Source organism: Cuculus canorus, chromosome 4, assembly GCF_017976375.1.
Source record: "Cuculus canorus isolate bCucCan1 chromosome 4, bCucCan1.pri, whole genome shotgun sequence".
Lineage (NCBI taxonomy): Eukaryota > Metazoa > Chordata > Aves > Cuculiformes > Cuculidae > Cuculus > Cuculus canorus.
Genome location: NC_071404.1, coordinates 24,738,562 through 24,757,075, shown reverse-complemented (window position 1 = coordinate 24,757,075; position 18,514 = coordinate 24,738,562). Strand labels below are relative to the sequence as shown.

Sequence of the window (18,514 nt, the reverse complement as noted above, 5' to 3'; positions counted from 1 at the left end):
TTCCCTGTCCCTGCTTGCACTGCCCGCGCAAGTTCCCTCTTGCTCTTCAGTTTGACCAGCAGGTCTTGACTCAGCAGTGCTGGTCTCTTCCCTTCCCTGCCTGATTCCCTGCATCTGAGGACTGAGCACTCTTGTACTTTATGGAAAGCTTCCTTGAATATTTGCCAGTTCCATTCTGCTCCCTCATCCTTTAGGACCATAACCCAGGGCATCCTACTGAATAACTCCTTGAAGAGCTGGAAGTCTGCTTTCTTGAAATTTAGGGTCCTGACTATAATTCTTGCCTGTCCCATATCCCTCAGGACCTGGAACTTCACCAGTGCATGATCACTGCAGCCCAGGCCACCTCCGATCTTGATGTCACTGATGAGCTAACTTGTATTGGTGACCATCAGGTCCAGTATCGCATCCCCTCAGGTGGGGGCATCTATTAACTGGGTTAAGAAATTATCTTCAATGCACTCTAGGAGTCTCCTGATTGCCTACAGCTTGCTGTGCTACTTTTCCACAACACATGTCAGGATGGTTGAAGTCCCCCAGCAGGACGAGAGCTTGCAAGTGTGAAGCCTCCTGTAGCTGGAGGAAGAAGTCTTCACTGGTAGCTTCTAGGTGCCTCTGTGTTACTTATACAGAGATCGAATAAGCATGCAAGTCTCCCTGTGCACCTCTAGCCTCAGAGATCCTACTTTTAGGATCTATGTCAGCATACAAAGAAACAACATCAGGTTTCCTGCTGCTGCACAGCCCAACTCCTTTGGAGTACTTCTGGTGCCACATTCTACTTCCACCATCTGCTTGTGAAAACACCAAGAAAAAGTTGTCCCAAATTAATTTAGGTTCTCAGCTTATTTTCCAAATTTGTGTCAATTAGGAATTTGACAAAACACCTAAGGTGATCTAGTGAGGTACATTGAGTTGGTTTGGGGCAGAAAACAATTCAATTCTCTTAGCCTAGTCCCTAAAGCAGCTCAGCAAAGAGCTGAACAAACATCAGTGCCAGCACAAAGGAACATACTGAGAATGTACAAAGGATAGATCAAAAAAAGAAAAGAATAACAGTAATTGCCTCTTCTCACTATATCACCGGATATCACACTCAACTAAAATTCCACAGCAGTTTAAGACTGACTGAATCAGGTATCTGAGCTTTGGCCTCATCTCTGCTCTAGATAGTGTGGCCTTGCTTTTACCCGACCCTCAGAAAAGGGCTCATGAGCCTGTCCTGTGATCAAGTTAGGATGCTAATTTAATTGAAACTGTATCACTTTTTCTTTTGGAATAATTAAATCGCTCTGAACTGTCTCACTGAGTGATACCACAGCATAATATGAAAGAAGGGGAAAAGGTGGGCATGTGCAAGGGGACATAGGGGAGCATAGGGCTACCAAAAGCCAGATTCAGACTAAGTTAAGAACAAGCTTCTCTTTGGAAATTTGAAAGGAGGCTCTTCTCTATGGGAAAGGGAAGCTTCTGAAGAGAACTGCTGTAACTTTGGTAGATACTTGGATATTATTTCTCCAATTACCTGTACTGGACTTCATAGGCCACAACCATCAGACCTTATAAGACAAACGGAATTGTTAGTAGTCAGGTGAGAAGCCATCACAAGCCCACTAATTATATTTTACCCTCAGTTCTGCTGCTTTCTATTTCTGCTACAATCCCACAACAGAAAAAGTGAAGGAACAATAAATAATCTTGCCATGAACTTTGGCTCTAAAATGAGGTACACATAATAGCACATGTAACACAGCTACTTTCAGTATCATTTAAGTTGAAAAATACACTAACAATGTCATCTGATACAGAATACAATACTCTTGAAGTCCCAGGAAGTTATCGAAGCATTGCTTTCCATAGCAGAAATTTCCGTATGATTTGGGAGACTCAAGAAACCACAAAAAAATATAATTTTATGTTGCTGCCACTGCAAGAGTGGAAATAAGCATCTCTTTTTACAATCCAAGTGATTAATTTCATTTTCTTGAGTAAGACATTATCACTGACTTTAAGTCAGAAAATGGCACTGATATCGCACAAATTATGTCCTCCGTGTAGCAATCACACACACGGGGTTGAGGGAAATCGCACAGTATTTCTTATAAAATGAGGGTGAACCAAGGAGCACTTAGCTGAGCCAGAATATTACAAAGTCACTATATGGTCTGACAAGAGCCCCATAAAGGCTTGGGATAATATTTCTAGGGACAGAGGCATTGGCTGCTAAAGACCCCTGAAAAAAGAGCTCAAATACATGAATCCTTTGAACAGATCTCAAGATATAGTTAGTGTAGTTACAGTTATGACCTAGGCTCAGGATGAACATAAAACCTGATTAACTGTGACAGTGTGCAAAGCACAGCTGACTGTTTGCATTACACACGACACGCTATTAAGATTTACACAGCTAAACTTTGACCTACTTTATATACTGGACTATGTATGTGTATTGGATTTTTTTTATTTGTTCTGTTGCACTTTGGTTTTCCTTCTGCTTTTTACACTAATTTCTTCAGATAGCATCTGGGAGATGGGAGAAACTTTCTAAACCAAAAAGCAGTGCTAGCAGCTTGCAATTACGTAGATTCCATCAAAAAAACCCCAAAGATGCATACAAATGGGACGCAGAATATAGCCTCATTAAGCTCTCAGTTGCACTGAAATAAGTCCAGTTCCCTCTTTTTTTGTGTGTGTTTTATGCTTTTTGCAAAAGAATAAACATTTTTTAATCTCCCTAGTCTCATCAAGCAGTAAAATGCAGTAGAAAAAGATCACCTCCATCTTTAAAATTACCATGCCTGAATTCTTTTAAGAAAGGGAAATAGTGCTACTAAAAATGAAATACTTAGTGAGGCCATATCTTAGAGTGCAATGTAAAAACAAGTTGTGTAAGAATCCTCAGTCACGAAGCTAAGCCTCACAACAACTGCTTTGGAGTTCACTGGACCCCTGCCATTCCTTTTATAGATGAATAATGTGAAGTTCACTCACAACATAGGCGCTGTGCAGCCTCACATAGAGCTAAGTGTTGATTATCTGAAACCAGCTTCTCCAGTACATAATCAGATCACAAACAACATGTAACAGAGAGTACTGCATTCCAGGTAATACAGCATGATCTACTTAAGTGCATAAGCTATTGTAACTCATAAAAATAGGTGAAGGTTGTTTAAAAATGTAGTAACTTAAAGCAGTCGGACCAAAGAGAGATCACTGTTGTAACCAAACAGCTCAACAATAGAGCAAGTGCTACATTTTAGTAGTACTTCGGGGAAAGGGACTTATCTTTGTCTGCTGTGGGGCAGATTTGGCACAAGCAAAGTCTGTCGGCAGGCTCAAGTCTCAGGCAGATATCCCAGTCCGCTGCAGCCATATAGGCGCTGCCATTCGTATGGCAAAGTGCCTGCAGCTGCCAAAAGCTCCATTCCTGGCCCAAAAGCTATGCCTGATTTGTGACACTACAGAATGAAGATTTAGAAGAAGCAAGCAGACTTACACATCTTATGCAGCTGTGATTCTGCTCAAATCAGGACAATATATCTCTATAAAACAGACAAGAGCAGTTCTATCCAGTGTTTTGCCGTTATAGTATTAACAGCTCTGGTAAACACAAATGTGTATTACTGGCTGTTGTAACAACTTGTGTGCAGACTCTTGGGGGGAAAAAAAAATAACCTTACTGAACTTAACCCTTTCAAAACCTGAACTGAACTTTTGACATTTTTTCATACTCTATTTCTGTATGTGTCATTGATAATGTCACAGAAATATTTCTCCTTACAAGATACGAGGCTCAGGTTTCTAGAAACTCCCTCAAATCCTCTGAACCTCCAGTTCTCAACACAGAAAGAAAAAAAGAAGAAACTTTCAAACATTCTGAGCATTTGCTTCACTAAAAAATGTGACAGTGCTGTCTGCTGACTTTTGCTCTGCATACAGGAATTTAATTTACCCTGTGACCAGGAAGAACAGGTGGATGAGGCACTCTACAGATAGCTAAAAGTAGCCTTGTGTTCGTAGATCCTGGTTCTGATGTGGGTCTTCAGCCACCCAAGTATCAGCTGAAGGTATAACAGAGCAGAGCATAAGCAATCCAGCAAATTCCTGGAGAATATGAATTACAACTTCACAGCCCAAGTGACAGAGGAGGTGATGAAGACGCATGCTCTGCTGTACCTCATACCTACCAAAATTGAAGGGCTCGCCTGGGATATGAAGGTTGAAAGCAGCCTTGGCTGCAGTGACTAGGACATGGTGGGGCTCAGGATCCTGAGAAGCCACATAAAAAGCAAGATTACAGCCCTGAGCTTCAGAAGAACTGATTCTGGCTTCTTTGGGAATCTACTGGAAAAAGTACCATGGAAGCCCTGGAGGGAAGAGGGTCCAAGGAAGCTAGTTTTTCAAAGATCGCATCCTTCAAGCTCAAGAACAGTCCCTCCAAACAACCAGGAAGTCAAGTAAAAATGCCTGCACGGATGAACAAGGAGCTTCTGGCACTAAAGAAAGATCCACATAACAACATACAGAATTACTTCTCTAAACTGAAAACAAGAACAGAAATTACTCTTCTGTTTTGGCTGCTTTGTATCTGCTGAAGAGGGATATCCTGGGACAGTAGGACATTAGCTTCTCATTATTTATCTCTTTCATCCTCAGAGTGGATGATCTGCTAAAGCAAGGTATCCTACAGAAGGAAAGCAGAGTTGTGTCAGCTGAGAATGAGCTCATGAAGGAAACACCACACATTACTTCCAGTTCCAAACACTTTTGAACTACCACATCACAAGTGTAGAATGAAAATGCAAATAATTTTTAATGTACACAGTTTTCAACATCAACAATAATGTCAACTGCATCACATTTCTGCTGAACATAAGCAAGTGTCAGACTAGAAGCCTTTGGGAAGATACATAGGATAGTAGCATGCATGTTTTCATTTAAGCCATCCTACCCCTACAGTTCCCAAGCACTCTGCCCAAACCATTCAACAAGGCTGTGCTCTTATGATGAAGGTAATATCCTGCAAGCATAGATTTACTGGAAGGTTAGTTTCTCCTCAGCTTCCACCACCACTACTGAACACAGTATATATAATCCCCATCTATGACCTATTAGTGGTCTTCATAAGCTCTCTGCAGATAATATAACTGAATCCAGCTCCATTCCTGAATACCTACAAAGAATATGCATGAATGCTTCAACCCCACCCTCAGGCAGAAATTAATCATGAGACCCCAACAGGATGTTCACTGAATGAGGATGAAGAGATAATAAACTCCACTAGTGGAAACTCCATTAGTGTAACTAGTGGAAACTTACTGAGGTTAAGAAAGGCTCCAGATCCCAAGTCTGACAGATCTGCATGAAAAAGGAACTCTAACCCATAAAAGAAGCTCTACCTAGGCTCCTGTCCTTTTAGTACTAAGCGGAGGGCAATGATCTTTATACGTATGGGATTGTTTTCAAGTAATGTTCCAAGGAGCAGTTCTCCAGGAAAGCCTCTTTCATCCTTCCCTACTTACTTTCCCTATACCAGCAGGGAAAGTGACCCATATGCTGCCATGATGATGCAATGGAAACAATTACACAAGATCCTACAGAGTGAAGACAAAGACCACAACAGGGCACTGCCTTTTATTTCACTTCTAAAGAAGGGCAGAACAAAGAATTCCTTGCAAAGAATCCTGACACTATTTAATATTAACTACCTGTCTACTGATTTCTTCTCTAAAGTGGATATGTTCGTAATGGAAGAATGATGAACCTGTATATACATCCAGGAAAAACACTGTATGCAACATCCCCGTCAATTCTAGATTTTAGCTAACTATTACCCAGAAAAAAAATCATCTCCCAATGGTTTCATATTAAACAGTAAGGTAATCCCTTGCTAATCAAGTATAAGTTCTTGCTCAATTTGTATATGTAAAGGAGTACAACTACAGCCAATGGACTACAGTCTATCTGCAATGCTGATACTAAACACCTAACCATTCCTGGTTTCCTATGCTTTCTACCACATCCCGCACTTTTTCTCTTTCTGCATGAAGCTCAATTTTCTTGTCCTCCTCTTCAAAGGCATTCACTCTTTAGTCTTCTACTTGCCTGCTTTCATCTCAACATACTAATCTTCCTAGCCTGCTTCTCCCACAGATGTCCTTCTGCCGTCTCTTATTCTACTTATCCTAAGGTGTAGATATACTCAGAACTTATTGGCAAAGCCACAAAATACCTTCTACTTCAAATCCTCAGTCAGACCTGACCTAATCGGAAAATATTTTGTCAAATATAGCCCTACTACAGATGTATCTATGCAGATATAAAGAACTGTGGCTCTTGCAGTTTACAATATTATCGTAATTATTAACCATGGCTGAGGCTCAAGTAAAAATAGATGAAGTGCCATTATCACAGAATTTTGGATGCCCAAGGTTGCAGGGGAAAGTGTTGCTATGAACATGTGAACTCTGTGACTGAATCAACCCAGACTACAGCATCTCTTTGACAAAGCTGAAACAAATAGAAAAAAAAAAAGTCCTCAAAAGCAAGAGTGCCAGCACAGGAGTCACACAGGCTGCAAAGGTCCAGTTTCTAATATTCTTTTCTTCTGAAGCTGAACATAAGCTGCTCAACGTAGTGCTAAATTCTTCCTTCCAACTCACTCTTTTTTAACAAACAGCTCCCTCAGTTTGTAACAAAGATATACAATACACTCTTGTCCTTGCAAGCTGACATCTGCAAAACAGGTAACATCAGTTCACTCCTCTCGATAAATACATAAATACCGATTAGCTACAAGGCATTCTATGACAGTAACCAGGGCAGAGTAACAACACCCTATAAAGAATAAAAGACTGACTTAAAAGGGTAGATTAATAAGCAATTGCACCGGATTACAGCAAAAGAAGCAAGGCTTCACTTTAAAAGGTAAGAACACTTGGCATTTCCATCATTCTTTTGTTAAAAAATAGATCCACAAATGCTGATTAGATACCTACCTAACAAGGAACTGAGCTTGCAAAAAAGTCAAGAGAAACAATCCTTGCAATCAAAGCAAGTTAAGAGACAAGAATTCAATTTCTCTTTGTGGTGGAGGGTAGTTTTTGAAAGGACAGATATTTGTGTGAATCTGGAGATAAGCAGTTAAAATAGGCATCCAAAAATTCTGGATATTATCTCTGAAAACATATAGATACAGCTGCAGATTTAACTAGCATCTTATTCTGCTTTTTCATTTCAAACATTTCCAGGAATTTGATCAAACATGATGAAAAAGTACTTCAAGCTTTTGTTGCAAATGCAAATGTACTGGAGGTGATCAGTGTTGCGTTTTAACCATAATCCTGTAAGCCACAGAAACAAGTGCATAAGCAAACTGCAAAATGCATTTACGAGCTTCTATTCAGTGTTAAGTCCTATAACATCTATTCCTTATTTCTGCTCCATTACATAAATAAATTTCTATGTTTTAACTTGACAGGATTTTTCACTTGAATGCTCACAGTTTACAACAGATGTGCCTTCTAATTTACCAGAACTGTCTTTTTAATGGGGGGGGGGGATAGGGGGGTGGGATGGAGAGTAAAGGGGATTTAACTAAAGCTGTGTCCATATGTTTTGAGCTCAAGCTTGAGACCATGGATTTGTAACTGTACAATGTTTTGCTATTGGGCAGGTTGACACAAATCCCACGTGCAGTGTATACTCACAGAATATCTTCAAGGTGCTTAAATAGAACATCTATGACTCAAGCAAGCAGTATGTAGCAAGATGCTTATTTCCAATATTATAATTAGAGGCTATACTCAAGAGGTGAAGGGTATGTCACTGTTTTCTTCCCAGTAGATCACTATTGTTTGTGCCAAATCCTACTCACCTTACTCATTCATGAGAATTACTGTCTTACATTACTCTCAAACAAAAAAAAGAGACTGATTATTTTTAGTGCTTCCACCTTTTCAGCAATGACACTACTTTCTCCCAGGGAATGCAGATGTAGCCAAATCTCACCGACAGTGAGAGATGCCTGCACCCCAATTCCTGTCTCATGACATGTCATAGTCACAGCAGTGCACTGCGGACCCTCTCCCATTCTCTGGTGCCACGTGCCAGGCTCTGTGGATTACAGAGCTAGGAAGAAGTTAACACAGTGTCCTGTGGTTGGAGATATGCTGGACATGGAGGCTCTGCCCTACCCCCTCCTCCTTCTGAGAAAGGAGGTATCTCTATTTCCCACTCACATAGGTCTCAACTCAGGAAAATAGAAATTTGAGACATCTGACCGTAGGATTAGATAAAGTTCAGTGACTCAAGGGTGAAATCCAAGCCCTTGTGACTTCAACAGAAAAACTTGCACCGACTTGAGGGCCAAGATTTCAGCCTATATCCCAAAGTGTTTTTTAAGCTGATGAAATTCAGGCTCTGATCCTTTAGGAGATTTACACATCTTTCACTTGGCATACTGAACAGTTCAAACTCAACTGAACCATAAAAATCAATTAAGTGATGCTTGTTGCTACGTTTTAATGATATCCATTCTCTAATTGTAAATATCATCCCTAAGATCTTACACTGCAGCAAAAAGTTTCAAACAGCACAAAAGCAACTCCATTTTAAAAGAAGTAGCATTGACTCTTCCACATTTACGTCAAACCCTATGAAACACATGACAGTAAAAGAAAGACAAACTCTGCAGTACTATTGAGTACTTGCTTTGGTTTTTTTCCTTTTTACTTACTTTTGTCTGATCATCAGCTTTAAATACATAGCAGATACTTCGCTGATTTGCTGCCTCATCCTTTATCAGACAAGCAAAGTAGCTCGGATCGTGGCTGTTGTGAATCAGTTTGTGGACATGCTGTGGCTTGTATTCAAACAAACTTGAATAAATCAAAGGATCCCACTGCTGGATTTTCCCTGTGTCTGGTTCACATCGCAAACTTGCTGGTGAAACATAAAGACGGATTTGGCTGACACTAGGTTCTTCTTTGGAAGACTTTGTACTGAGCATTCGGATCTCTGCCACAATCCAAGGCAGCATTGACATGGTGGTTAGGGAATGCACTGGCAGAGAACCAACAAGCTGGAGACTGAAACTTGCTGAGAAATCAGGAGGTGTTTGATACTTTTTAACTTTGAACGTTATGGGCTCCATTTTAGAGGCCTTCAGGGAACCTGGACTAATTCACCAATATTTCAGTTCCATGGAATGATAGTATCTGGATGGTTCCTTTGATTAAGGAACAGAAGAGTTCTGAAAGAAAAAGAAATAGTCATGTAGGTACTAGAAGCCCATTTTAAACAAACTATCAGTAACAAAAATATTTAACAACTTAACATCCTAAGAGACATACTGATCATCCACCATGGCCCATCTACCACATTTCTGCATTACCTTCACATTTGGAGGAGAAACAAAGAAAAAAAACAGGTTATCTTTCTTGTTCATAGGTGGATGATTTTGTATTTGGCTACAAACATGGAATTGTCTGCTCGAGTATAGTTTGCCAAATTATCATGGGCTATTATCAAAGAGACTTTTTTGTTAAATAACACCCCAGAAATTGTTGTCATCTGAAAAAGCCAGCATCAGTCAACTGACTGATCACTGATAAACCTGTCAGATAGCAGAGATGAGCAGCAACCCTTACAGCATCCCACTGAAAAACAGATGATGGTTCACAATTCATTACTGCATTTTACAGCATGTCAGCCAGCCAGCAATACTTAATGTTTGCCACATTGATATTGTATCATTTTCATTTCTTAAAATATTAATTGGAACAAAGTTACATACAACCCTGTCATAATCCTGTCACATCCAGCATCTATTATTCTACTGTTATTACATATTAGTAGTTTTAGTAAAAAGATACAATAACTGCATTTATCTTAACAATTATTTTGCAAAATATAGTCTATGAAAACACACAGACTGGCATTTGTTATACTACAATGTTTCAACTCCTCATTAATTGAACTGGGTTTCAGCTGTTGCCTTATTTTGTGCGAGACTGATGAGAAGCTGACAGGCCTATAATTGCCTATGTTTAAATAGCATGACACTAGTTTACCCTCAGCCTTATGAGAGTTTCCCATGAAAAGACCTATTAAAAACAACATGAGCAGTCCTAAGACCTCTTTACAAAACATTTTTAATTATATTTGAACAAGTATTTAATAAATGACATTTGTTTACTGCGACGACAGTATTTCTTGTCTTTGTTCATCCACAAACATGATCAAAACCAGCAGTATTTTTCTAATGAGTTTTCATTAAACTTTGTCCTTTATTTGTCCTTGTAAAAATATTTTCAAACTGTGTTTCTAGCAGAGCTTCACCTTGTTGAAAATTAAAGGAAATTCTAGGATAAAAAAACAAACTTAAAAAAAATAAAAGATGGAAATTCATTTTGAACTAAATAAATGTTTAAAATGCAACCAATTTACAAATGCCCAAGTTGAGAAAAATGTTTCTGCAATAACTGGCAAGCTGCAAAAACAAGAGAACTGCAGAAACCATGTGTTTGGGTACTTTCATTGTTTCAGAACTTGTGCACCTTTTGACAAACGAACCCTGTGACAACAGTACTAGGTCCAAGGATGCCAAGTTTAGCAAGAGAATCCTATAGTAGATTTTAAAGACATTACTTAAAGAAATCATTAGAAGTACCATTCTAGATGTGCAGAACATTTTTTTTAAAAGCCTTTTTGTAAACCTTTGTGTGCTTGTGTGTGTGTGTGTGTGTGTGTGTGTGTTGAGTTTTAGCTGTTAGTATTCTCATCATTTAGTGGCATATATAATCATCTCAGGATAAGAAAATCTAAGAAAACTCCCTTCTTAGTTGAAAATGGAAAAACTGAGCTACCACACAGATTATGACCTGCTAGTCACATACTTCTGTAACTAATTTCTCAATTGTGTTTTCTCAGAACTCTTCTTTAAAAAATGCAATTAAATAAAATGCATGTAAAAATATAATAAAGTCATCCTTGTTTAAATCAACTTTTCAAGGAAGATAAGTTCATTTGGAGTACCACTATCTATCAAGCTCTTTTACCCCAGACTTACAAGGCACTGCAGCCACAAACAGGAACAAATATCACAATATAATACATTATCTTGCATGCTTACTCTAAGGATTGAATAGTGTTTTTAAAACAGGTCGATACTCTGTCATATTCCCAACAAACATTGTACTGTTGGAATGTATTTCATATAAATGCAGAGCTTCTTGGCATTCATCTCTTTTTAACTTCCAAAGTCAACAGCATAAATACTCCAATGTCTGCATTTGTTGTTTCTAAAGAAAAACAGTTAATACTAAATCTACACAGTTAACTAGATGTTAGAATGCCGGGTATTTTTTTTTCCCTAATGTTGGGTGGGGCTAAAAGTGCAGATTCTCAGAGTAGAAATTTAGCAGTATCAAAAGGTCTCCCTATCTAAGCCATACTGTTATGTATGTTACCCTTCCACATGTTCTATCTTCCTTTTCCAGCCATTTTTTGTTTTCTCCTCCTGTCATCCTTATCTTAATTTACATGGAAATCCCACCAGAAACTATATCAATTTCATGCTGCCGGTGTTAATGTCCTTTAAGACTACACTAAGACTAGGTTTTACCTCAAGACTATGAAGCATTATGTACATGCTTAATTTAGACATAAAAATAGTTCTGTTCATCTTAATAGGCCTATTCCTGGCCATAAAATTAAGCACACATTACGGCCAAAGAGCGCCCATGCTCTGAGCCCATCTCTGTCTGCCCTGACTCCACTACTCAGAATTCTTGCTTCTCTGGTTGCCGCCACCCAGTCTATCCTCTCCAAAACTTGGCTCTGCAGGCACCAAACCCATTTACCATCCATATTAGTACAATAGGCTCAAACAAGTTTTCTCTTCCTCCCAGACATCTCACTGATTAACTCTCCAAAGCAAATGCTTATTTCACCTTTAATCCAAGACAGAATATAAGAGGTATAAAAATGAAGTTGCCCTCTTGTTTCTTTCCACCCAGCCTTTGACCGGCCCTTGACAGCTCCAAGAGCCATTCAGGTCTGTTAACTCTAGGCTGGGAGAAGACTGCCAGGCTTCGCTCTGCAAGCAGGCTGAATATCTGTGGTCATACTCCCAGCGCTCACATTACTGGGACAGGTCCTCTTTCTACCCTCAGTCAGCACCTTCTGAAGGATCTCCATTGCCCTTGCACTCAGAGCTGAGAAGAGCTTCGGTGGCACTCCTCAGCTGACAGCTTTGCTACTGTCTGAGCAATTTTAATGTTGCCACTCTTCAACCTGCTTTGATTTAGCTGTATTGACTCCATCAGCATAAAAACAGCCAGGTAAACTGTGGCATAAATGATATTCACACAAACCACATTAATAAATCTAACCACACCTTCTATACCAGGCAACACTAGACTGACTCACTAATGCAAAAGATACACATGGGAACATACGTGTGTTCTTTGTCCGCAACTTCTCCTTCACCGTCATCAACCCAACCACTCCTCACAAGTGGGCAGTGGTCTTACAAAGCATCCAACACTAGTCCTGTTCCAGCAAAATCCGATACTGTGTTTTAAAACAAACAACACGTATATCAGGCTTTTGTTCTCCTAAATTAAGTTGTATTCTCATCTTTTTATGTCACCAAAAGCTAAAGTGACAGAGACAAGTCAGGGTGATGGCAGGGCAGCGTGAAGGGGGCCGCTACAAACATAACTACCTCTGCCATTATGGACCCCAGGTTCTCCCTGTGCATCATGCAGCACAGCAATCCTCAAAATTCACCTTCTCTCAAGAGAGGAAATACTTTATTTTGAGGACAATGTGCATGCTCTAGGTTGGATGGGGCCAGGTCAACAGTGAAGTTAGGAGGGAGAGTCTTGTGGGGTACAGAGAACAGACTGTTATTAACCTGGAAGAGTGGGACACTGGCAATCAGGTTTTGGCAGCCAGGGGAAGGCCAGGCAGATAGACTTAAGCAAACAGAGAGAAAAAAAAAAGGCAGAGAAGGGACAGAGATTGTTCTAAACCAAAAGAATACATATAAAGAACAAAAAAAAAGCAGGAACTGCAACAGTGGTGAAGAGTTAGCCGCCTTCTGTTGTTTCTTCTGGAGTGGATTAAGTTCAATGCAGAAATGCGGCTAAAAGTTTCAGTCTCTTGTGCAGAAAACTAACTATTGTGCAGAAAAGTAACTATTGACCTAAGCAATCCTTCACTCTCCTGCAGCTCATCCCCTGGCTTGGTAGCAGCTGGAGTGCTGGGACCCATAGCAGCATTGACAAGTTAAAAAGATGCATCAAGCAAGGAAGCAGCCAGAGCTTCCACACATCAATGAATTAAATGATGAATCTAACATGTGATTTGTCAAACAAAGATCCCAGCTTCCTCGGCCTTTGCAGCTTATCTGAGAGACAACTGTGCAGTTACTCCACATTAGGCTGCTGAGCTGACAACAGATTTTTTTTTCCTGTAAGTCAGTTTTCTCTCTCCCCTCCAAGAGGATAAGCAAAACTTCCAATCATATATCAAGGTATTATGAAAAACAGCTCGTCTTAAAGAGCACAAATCTGTTCAGCTCTTCTCTGCATGGCATTAGTGCTGAACCCTGCTGACAAATGGAACCAGAGGCACCAGTACGGACTGCACTTCACTGCTGATTATTTTAGCAGAAATATCATACTACTTGAGGATTATGAGGAGCACTGGCCTGCAGCCAGAGCTCTGGAACGCAAGCCAGAACTAAATACCACTGCTCTCCCTCTCAGTCTGATCCCTGACTGAGATTTGCATTGTCTTCACTACCTCCAAGAGGTTTCTCTGTCCACCTAGCAGGATATATAGAAAGACACAAATGAGAATATGTGATAGGTATATGGTCACTGCTGAGAAGGGGTTCTTTTACATTCCCATCAATATGCATGAAATTACTCTCTTCTCTGGTACCACAACACAGTATCCATTAAATTGTTTTATGGGACAGCTAGTTGCAGGCTTTCTCTTTTTCTTGGTGCTTCAAACAACATTTTTGGCCTATTTTCTACAGTTAAATAAGATTGTTTATATATCATAACCACAGGTTGCTCTCAGTTTCCGAATGGTTCAGTTTAACTCAAACTAGCACTTGGAATCATAATGTGCCCTTCTGTGACAAGGCTGTTCTTTCTATCTTACAGCTACTTATTACCTGCTTTTTCCTTCTGGAGCTACGGTTTGCTGTAGGCAACAGCACGTACAAGTCCAGAAGTCAATTCACCTCTAAAATTATTTTTAATTTCCATTCTTTTTTTTCATATACATGCATTAAATGCTGACTTTCGCAGGATTCTTTTCAATGCCTTTAGCAGCTTCAGATGTGGCCCTGGATAATACTCCACAAGGTACTCTGAGCAAATAATTTCATTTCATGGTAACAATCGTATATAAAGTATTTACCGATATAGCCAGAATTTATATCACTTGTCAAACAGGTTAAAAAAATTTAAAAATACTTTTAATAAAAAATATTCCAGCAAAATGGTAATATGTTGTCGATTATAAACATACAAGTTTATAATCCACTATCAAATGGAGAAACTAGCTCACTGTTGCTGCTCTTTATACCTGTTGCCATTTCCTTAACAAAAGTCCACAGAAATCAATATGGTGATGAATGAGGCTAGAACTTGGATATTTTAGCCTCATACTGACCTGAACAAAATATTGGGCTGTTCTACCACTAAAATGCACTAAAAAAAAACTTGTTGCAAAAGAGACCTTGTTAAGTAAATTGCATTCTGAATGCCATTCCTTTCTACTCAATTGCACATCTACATCCAAAGTACTTGCATCCAACTTTTCAGTTAACCAAATTACAAAGTGAAAAAAAGTGTTGCCATCCACATATCACTGGATGTGTTTCACATTCCTTCCAATCTGTCATTTTTCTCACCTGCAAGCATTTCTGCTTCTGCATGTTAACTTTCAGCATTTTTATAAAGCAAGCTGTGATGATTTTATATTTAGGTACTCACAACCCTTGAAAGTATAATCACACTCACCAGCTCAGAGGTATTTGCGATTCAGGAGATGTAAATTTTTTATTACTTTTGACCCACGATGTTCCATTCAATCTCCGGGCTTAGCGGCCGGCACAAATCCCACCATCTGCACAACTAAAGGTTCCTGCAGCAGATCCGCCTCTCTCCCAAATACAACACAGCAGCCTCGATCTTTTCAAACCCGCACGAGGAGCTACGTTTGTTTCCTCCCTCTGGCGAATGCAGTTTGAAGAGATCGCTCCCTCCTTAACTCAGGACGCGCGTTTAAAGGGCCACAAAGCTGGTGCTTGCGGATGCTCGGGGTAAACTGAGCCGCAGAGAAGGTCGTTCGTACCCCCGTGGAGCCCCGGGGCAGGTGACACCCGGCGGAGAGGAGCGCGCAGGCAGGAGTGACAGAAAGCACTCCGGGCAGTCAGGCCGGGGCGCTCTCGGATCGAATTCAAACGGGGCTGTGGGTCATTCCCAAGGGACACAGCTCGAGACGAGCCGAGACGCCCCGTCCCGTCGAAACGCGGTACCCGCTGCCACCGCCGTCCCCCCTCCGGGGCTCGGGAACCGACGCCCGACGCCCCGGGGGTCGGCACCCCCCGACACTCTCTCCAGGGACTCAGGATCCCCCCAACTCCCCTTCACCCCCCAGGGGCTCGGGACCCTTCCACCCCCCCATACACCCTCCCAGGGGCTTGGGATCCCCCGACACCTTCCCTCCAGGGGGTTCGGAATCCTTCGCCCTCCTCCCCCACCAGCGGCTCGGGACCCCCCGACACCGCCCTTCCCCGCCCCGGAGCTCGAGACCCCCCGTCCTCACACAGGGGGCTCGCCCCCCCACGGCACTGGGACCCGCCGCTGCCCCGCCGGAGCTCTGGATCCTCCCCCCACGCCCCGCCCCGCCCTGGGGCTCGGGACCGGCCGCCCCGCACGCACCTCCCTCCCCCGGCGGGCCCGAGTCTCCCGCCGCCCCGGGCGCCCAATCGCTCGACTCAAGTCCTTCACTTCCTCAAAGCTCGAGAGAATCCGCTCTCCCGCTTTCCTTTCTCTCCTTTCTTTTCCCGCCCAGCTCTGCCCGCCCCACTCACCGAGGCGAGAGGGGCCGCCGCTCCCCCCGCTGAGGCCGGGCCGGGCCGCCCGCGGGCACAAATAGCGCCGGGCGGGGCGGGAGCCCAGACCCCCCCGCGGCCCCGCCCGCACCGAACTGTGTCACCGTCGTCTGGCGGAGCCACCCGGGAGGAGCGCGGGGCGGGACGGGGCGCCGAAGGAAAAGAGGATCAGTCATAGAGTGGTTTGAGTTGAAAGGGACCTCAAAGGTCATTAGTTCCGAACCTCATGCCATGGGCAGGACACCTCCCACCAGACTGGGCTGCCCGAGGCCCCATCCATCCTGGCCTTCAACACCTCCAGGCGTCCACAGCTTCCCCGGGCAATCTGTGCCAGTGCCTCACCACCCTCATTGTGAAAAAATTCCTCCTTATGTCTAGTCTAAATCTTCCCCTCTCCAGTTTATACCCATTGCTCTTTGTACTGTCACTACAAGCCTTTGTAAACAGTCCCTCCCCAGCTTTCCTGTAGCCCCTTCAGGTACTGGAAGGTTGCTATAAGATTCCCTCTGAGCCTTCACTTCTCCAGCTGAACAACCCCAACTCTCTCAGCCTGTCCTTGTATGGGAGGTGCTACAGCCCTCGGCTCATCCTTGTAGCCCCAAGAAGAAGCCGTTCTGAAAGGGAAAGGCACCCAGAAAGCTGGATCTGAGGCGGTCAAGCACTCCTGCGGGCTCAGCTGCTCTGAGCTGCCTTTGCACCTTCCTCGAGCTTCTCCCATGCACACACATGCCTATATATATATGTATATCTATGTAAAATTGCTGTGAAGGTTGGCACAAGTTGATCTATCAGTTGCCAGAGAGGATGAGGAATGAATCATAGAATCACTAGCTTAAAAGACCTCTTAGATCATTGAGTCCAACCATGCCTTATCTGCTACTAAACCATGTCCCTGAGCACCTCGTCTACCTGTCTTTTAAATACCTCCAGGGATGGTGACTCCACCACCTCCCTGGACAGCCTCTGTCAGTGCCCAATGATCCTTTCCGTGAAAAATTTTTTCCTGATGTCCAGCCTGAACCTACCCTGGCGGAGCTTGAGGCCATTCCCTTTTGTCCTGTCCCCTGTCACTTGGGAGAAGAGGTCAGCTCCCTCCTCTCTACAACCTCCTTTCAGGTAGTTGTAGAAAACAATAAGGTCTCCTCTCAGCCTCCTCTTCTCCAGGCTAAACAACCCCAGTTCCCTCAGCCACTCCTCATAAGACTTGTTCTCCAGCCCCCTCACCAGCTTTGTTGCTCTTCTCTGGACACGCTCCAGAGCCTCAACATCCTTCTTGTTGTGAGGGGCCCAGAACTGAACACAGTATTCGAGGTGCCATCTCAGCAGTGTCGAGTACAGGGGCAGGATAACCTCCCTGGACCTGCTGGCCACACAGTTTCTGGTACAAGCCAAGATGCCATTGGCCTTCTTGGCCACCTGGGCACACTGCTGGCTCATATTCAGTCTGCTGTTGATCAATACCCCCAGGTCCTTCTCCTCTAGGCAGCTTTCTAGCCACTCTTCTCCTAGTCTGTAGCACTGCATAGGGTTGTTGTGCTCCAAGTGCAGAACCCAGCATTTGGCCTTGTTAAACCTCATGCCATTGGTCTCAGCCTGTCGGTCCAACCTGTTCAGATCCCTTTGGAGAGCCTCCCTGCCCTCAAGCAGATCAACACTTCCTCCCAGCTTAGTGTCATCTGCAAACTAATTATACTCCTCTTTTCTGATGAAGAAGGCACCCTACATTAGTGTTTTGAAAACACTTTTTGCACTTAATTAATTTCAAGTCTTCTTGGCAGTAAGAGCACTGCTTTACTTACTTCTGAGCCTGCGCACATTTGTAGGATCCAAGCTTTCTCAAGGAAATTTGCTGCACATGAGCTGAGCTATGCTGCAAGGGGAACGGTCAAGCAAGCTGTCAAATGCAAGCACAGTGTTGCCTCAGATTATGAAAAACAAGTCATGTTTTGATGTGTAAGCATATCCCCTGCTTGCAAAGCGGTTCTATCTACCCATCTCCTGCTTGCTAGATGTGCTTTTATAGGGTTGGTGATGTGTTGAATCAAAGTATGAACACAGCAGCTCCCTCAGAGCACTTGTTCCCAATCTGTACTCAGTTCAGGGTTTGCTGCTTTGCCTCAGAAATGGGTATAGGTACAAGTGCTGCTTTTCACTGATATCCTTTACTTTCCTTGGGAATAAGAATGCCAGCTCTGCAAACCGTGCCTATGTTACCTTTTTCAATCATCCCAGCTAAGGACAACACTCTTACTTTGAGAAAAGTCCCCTGTTTTCATTCAAGTAGATATAAGACATTTCCTTACAGCTAACAGGAGGCAAAACAAACCTGAAGTGTTTATATTTGGCAAACCATAGATCTCTCTCATA

The 18,514-nt window shown here is 42.5% G+C and overlaps 1 protein-coding gene across 6 annotated transcripts in view; it reads right to left on the bottom strand.

Moving 5' to 3' along the window:
* Positions 1–16,281, bottom strand: part of TBC1D1 (TBC1 domain family member 1) — a 104,018-nt gene extending 87,737 nt beyond the window's left edge. For 3 of the 6 annotated variants that reach the window (XM_054065449.1, XM_054065446.1, XM_054065448.1), the window contains exons 1-2: positions 15,051–15,675; positions 8,738–9,253 (exon numbers count right to left, since the gene is read on the bottom strand). In XM_054065449.1, the coding sequence (XP_053921424.1) occupies positions 8,738–9,154 (417 nt within the window). In that variant the 5' untranslated portion in view covers positions 9,155–9,253; positions 15,051–15,675. Of the gene's footprint in view, positions 1–8,737; positions 9,254–15,050; positions 15,676–16,126 lie in introns of those variants that run through there. The other 3 variants (XM_054065450.1, XM_009566583.2, XM_054065447.1) reach the window with 2 other exon arrangements.
* Positions 16,282–18,514: the final 2,233 nt, after the last annotated feature.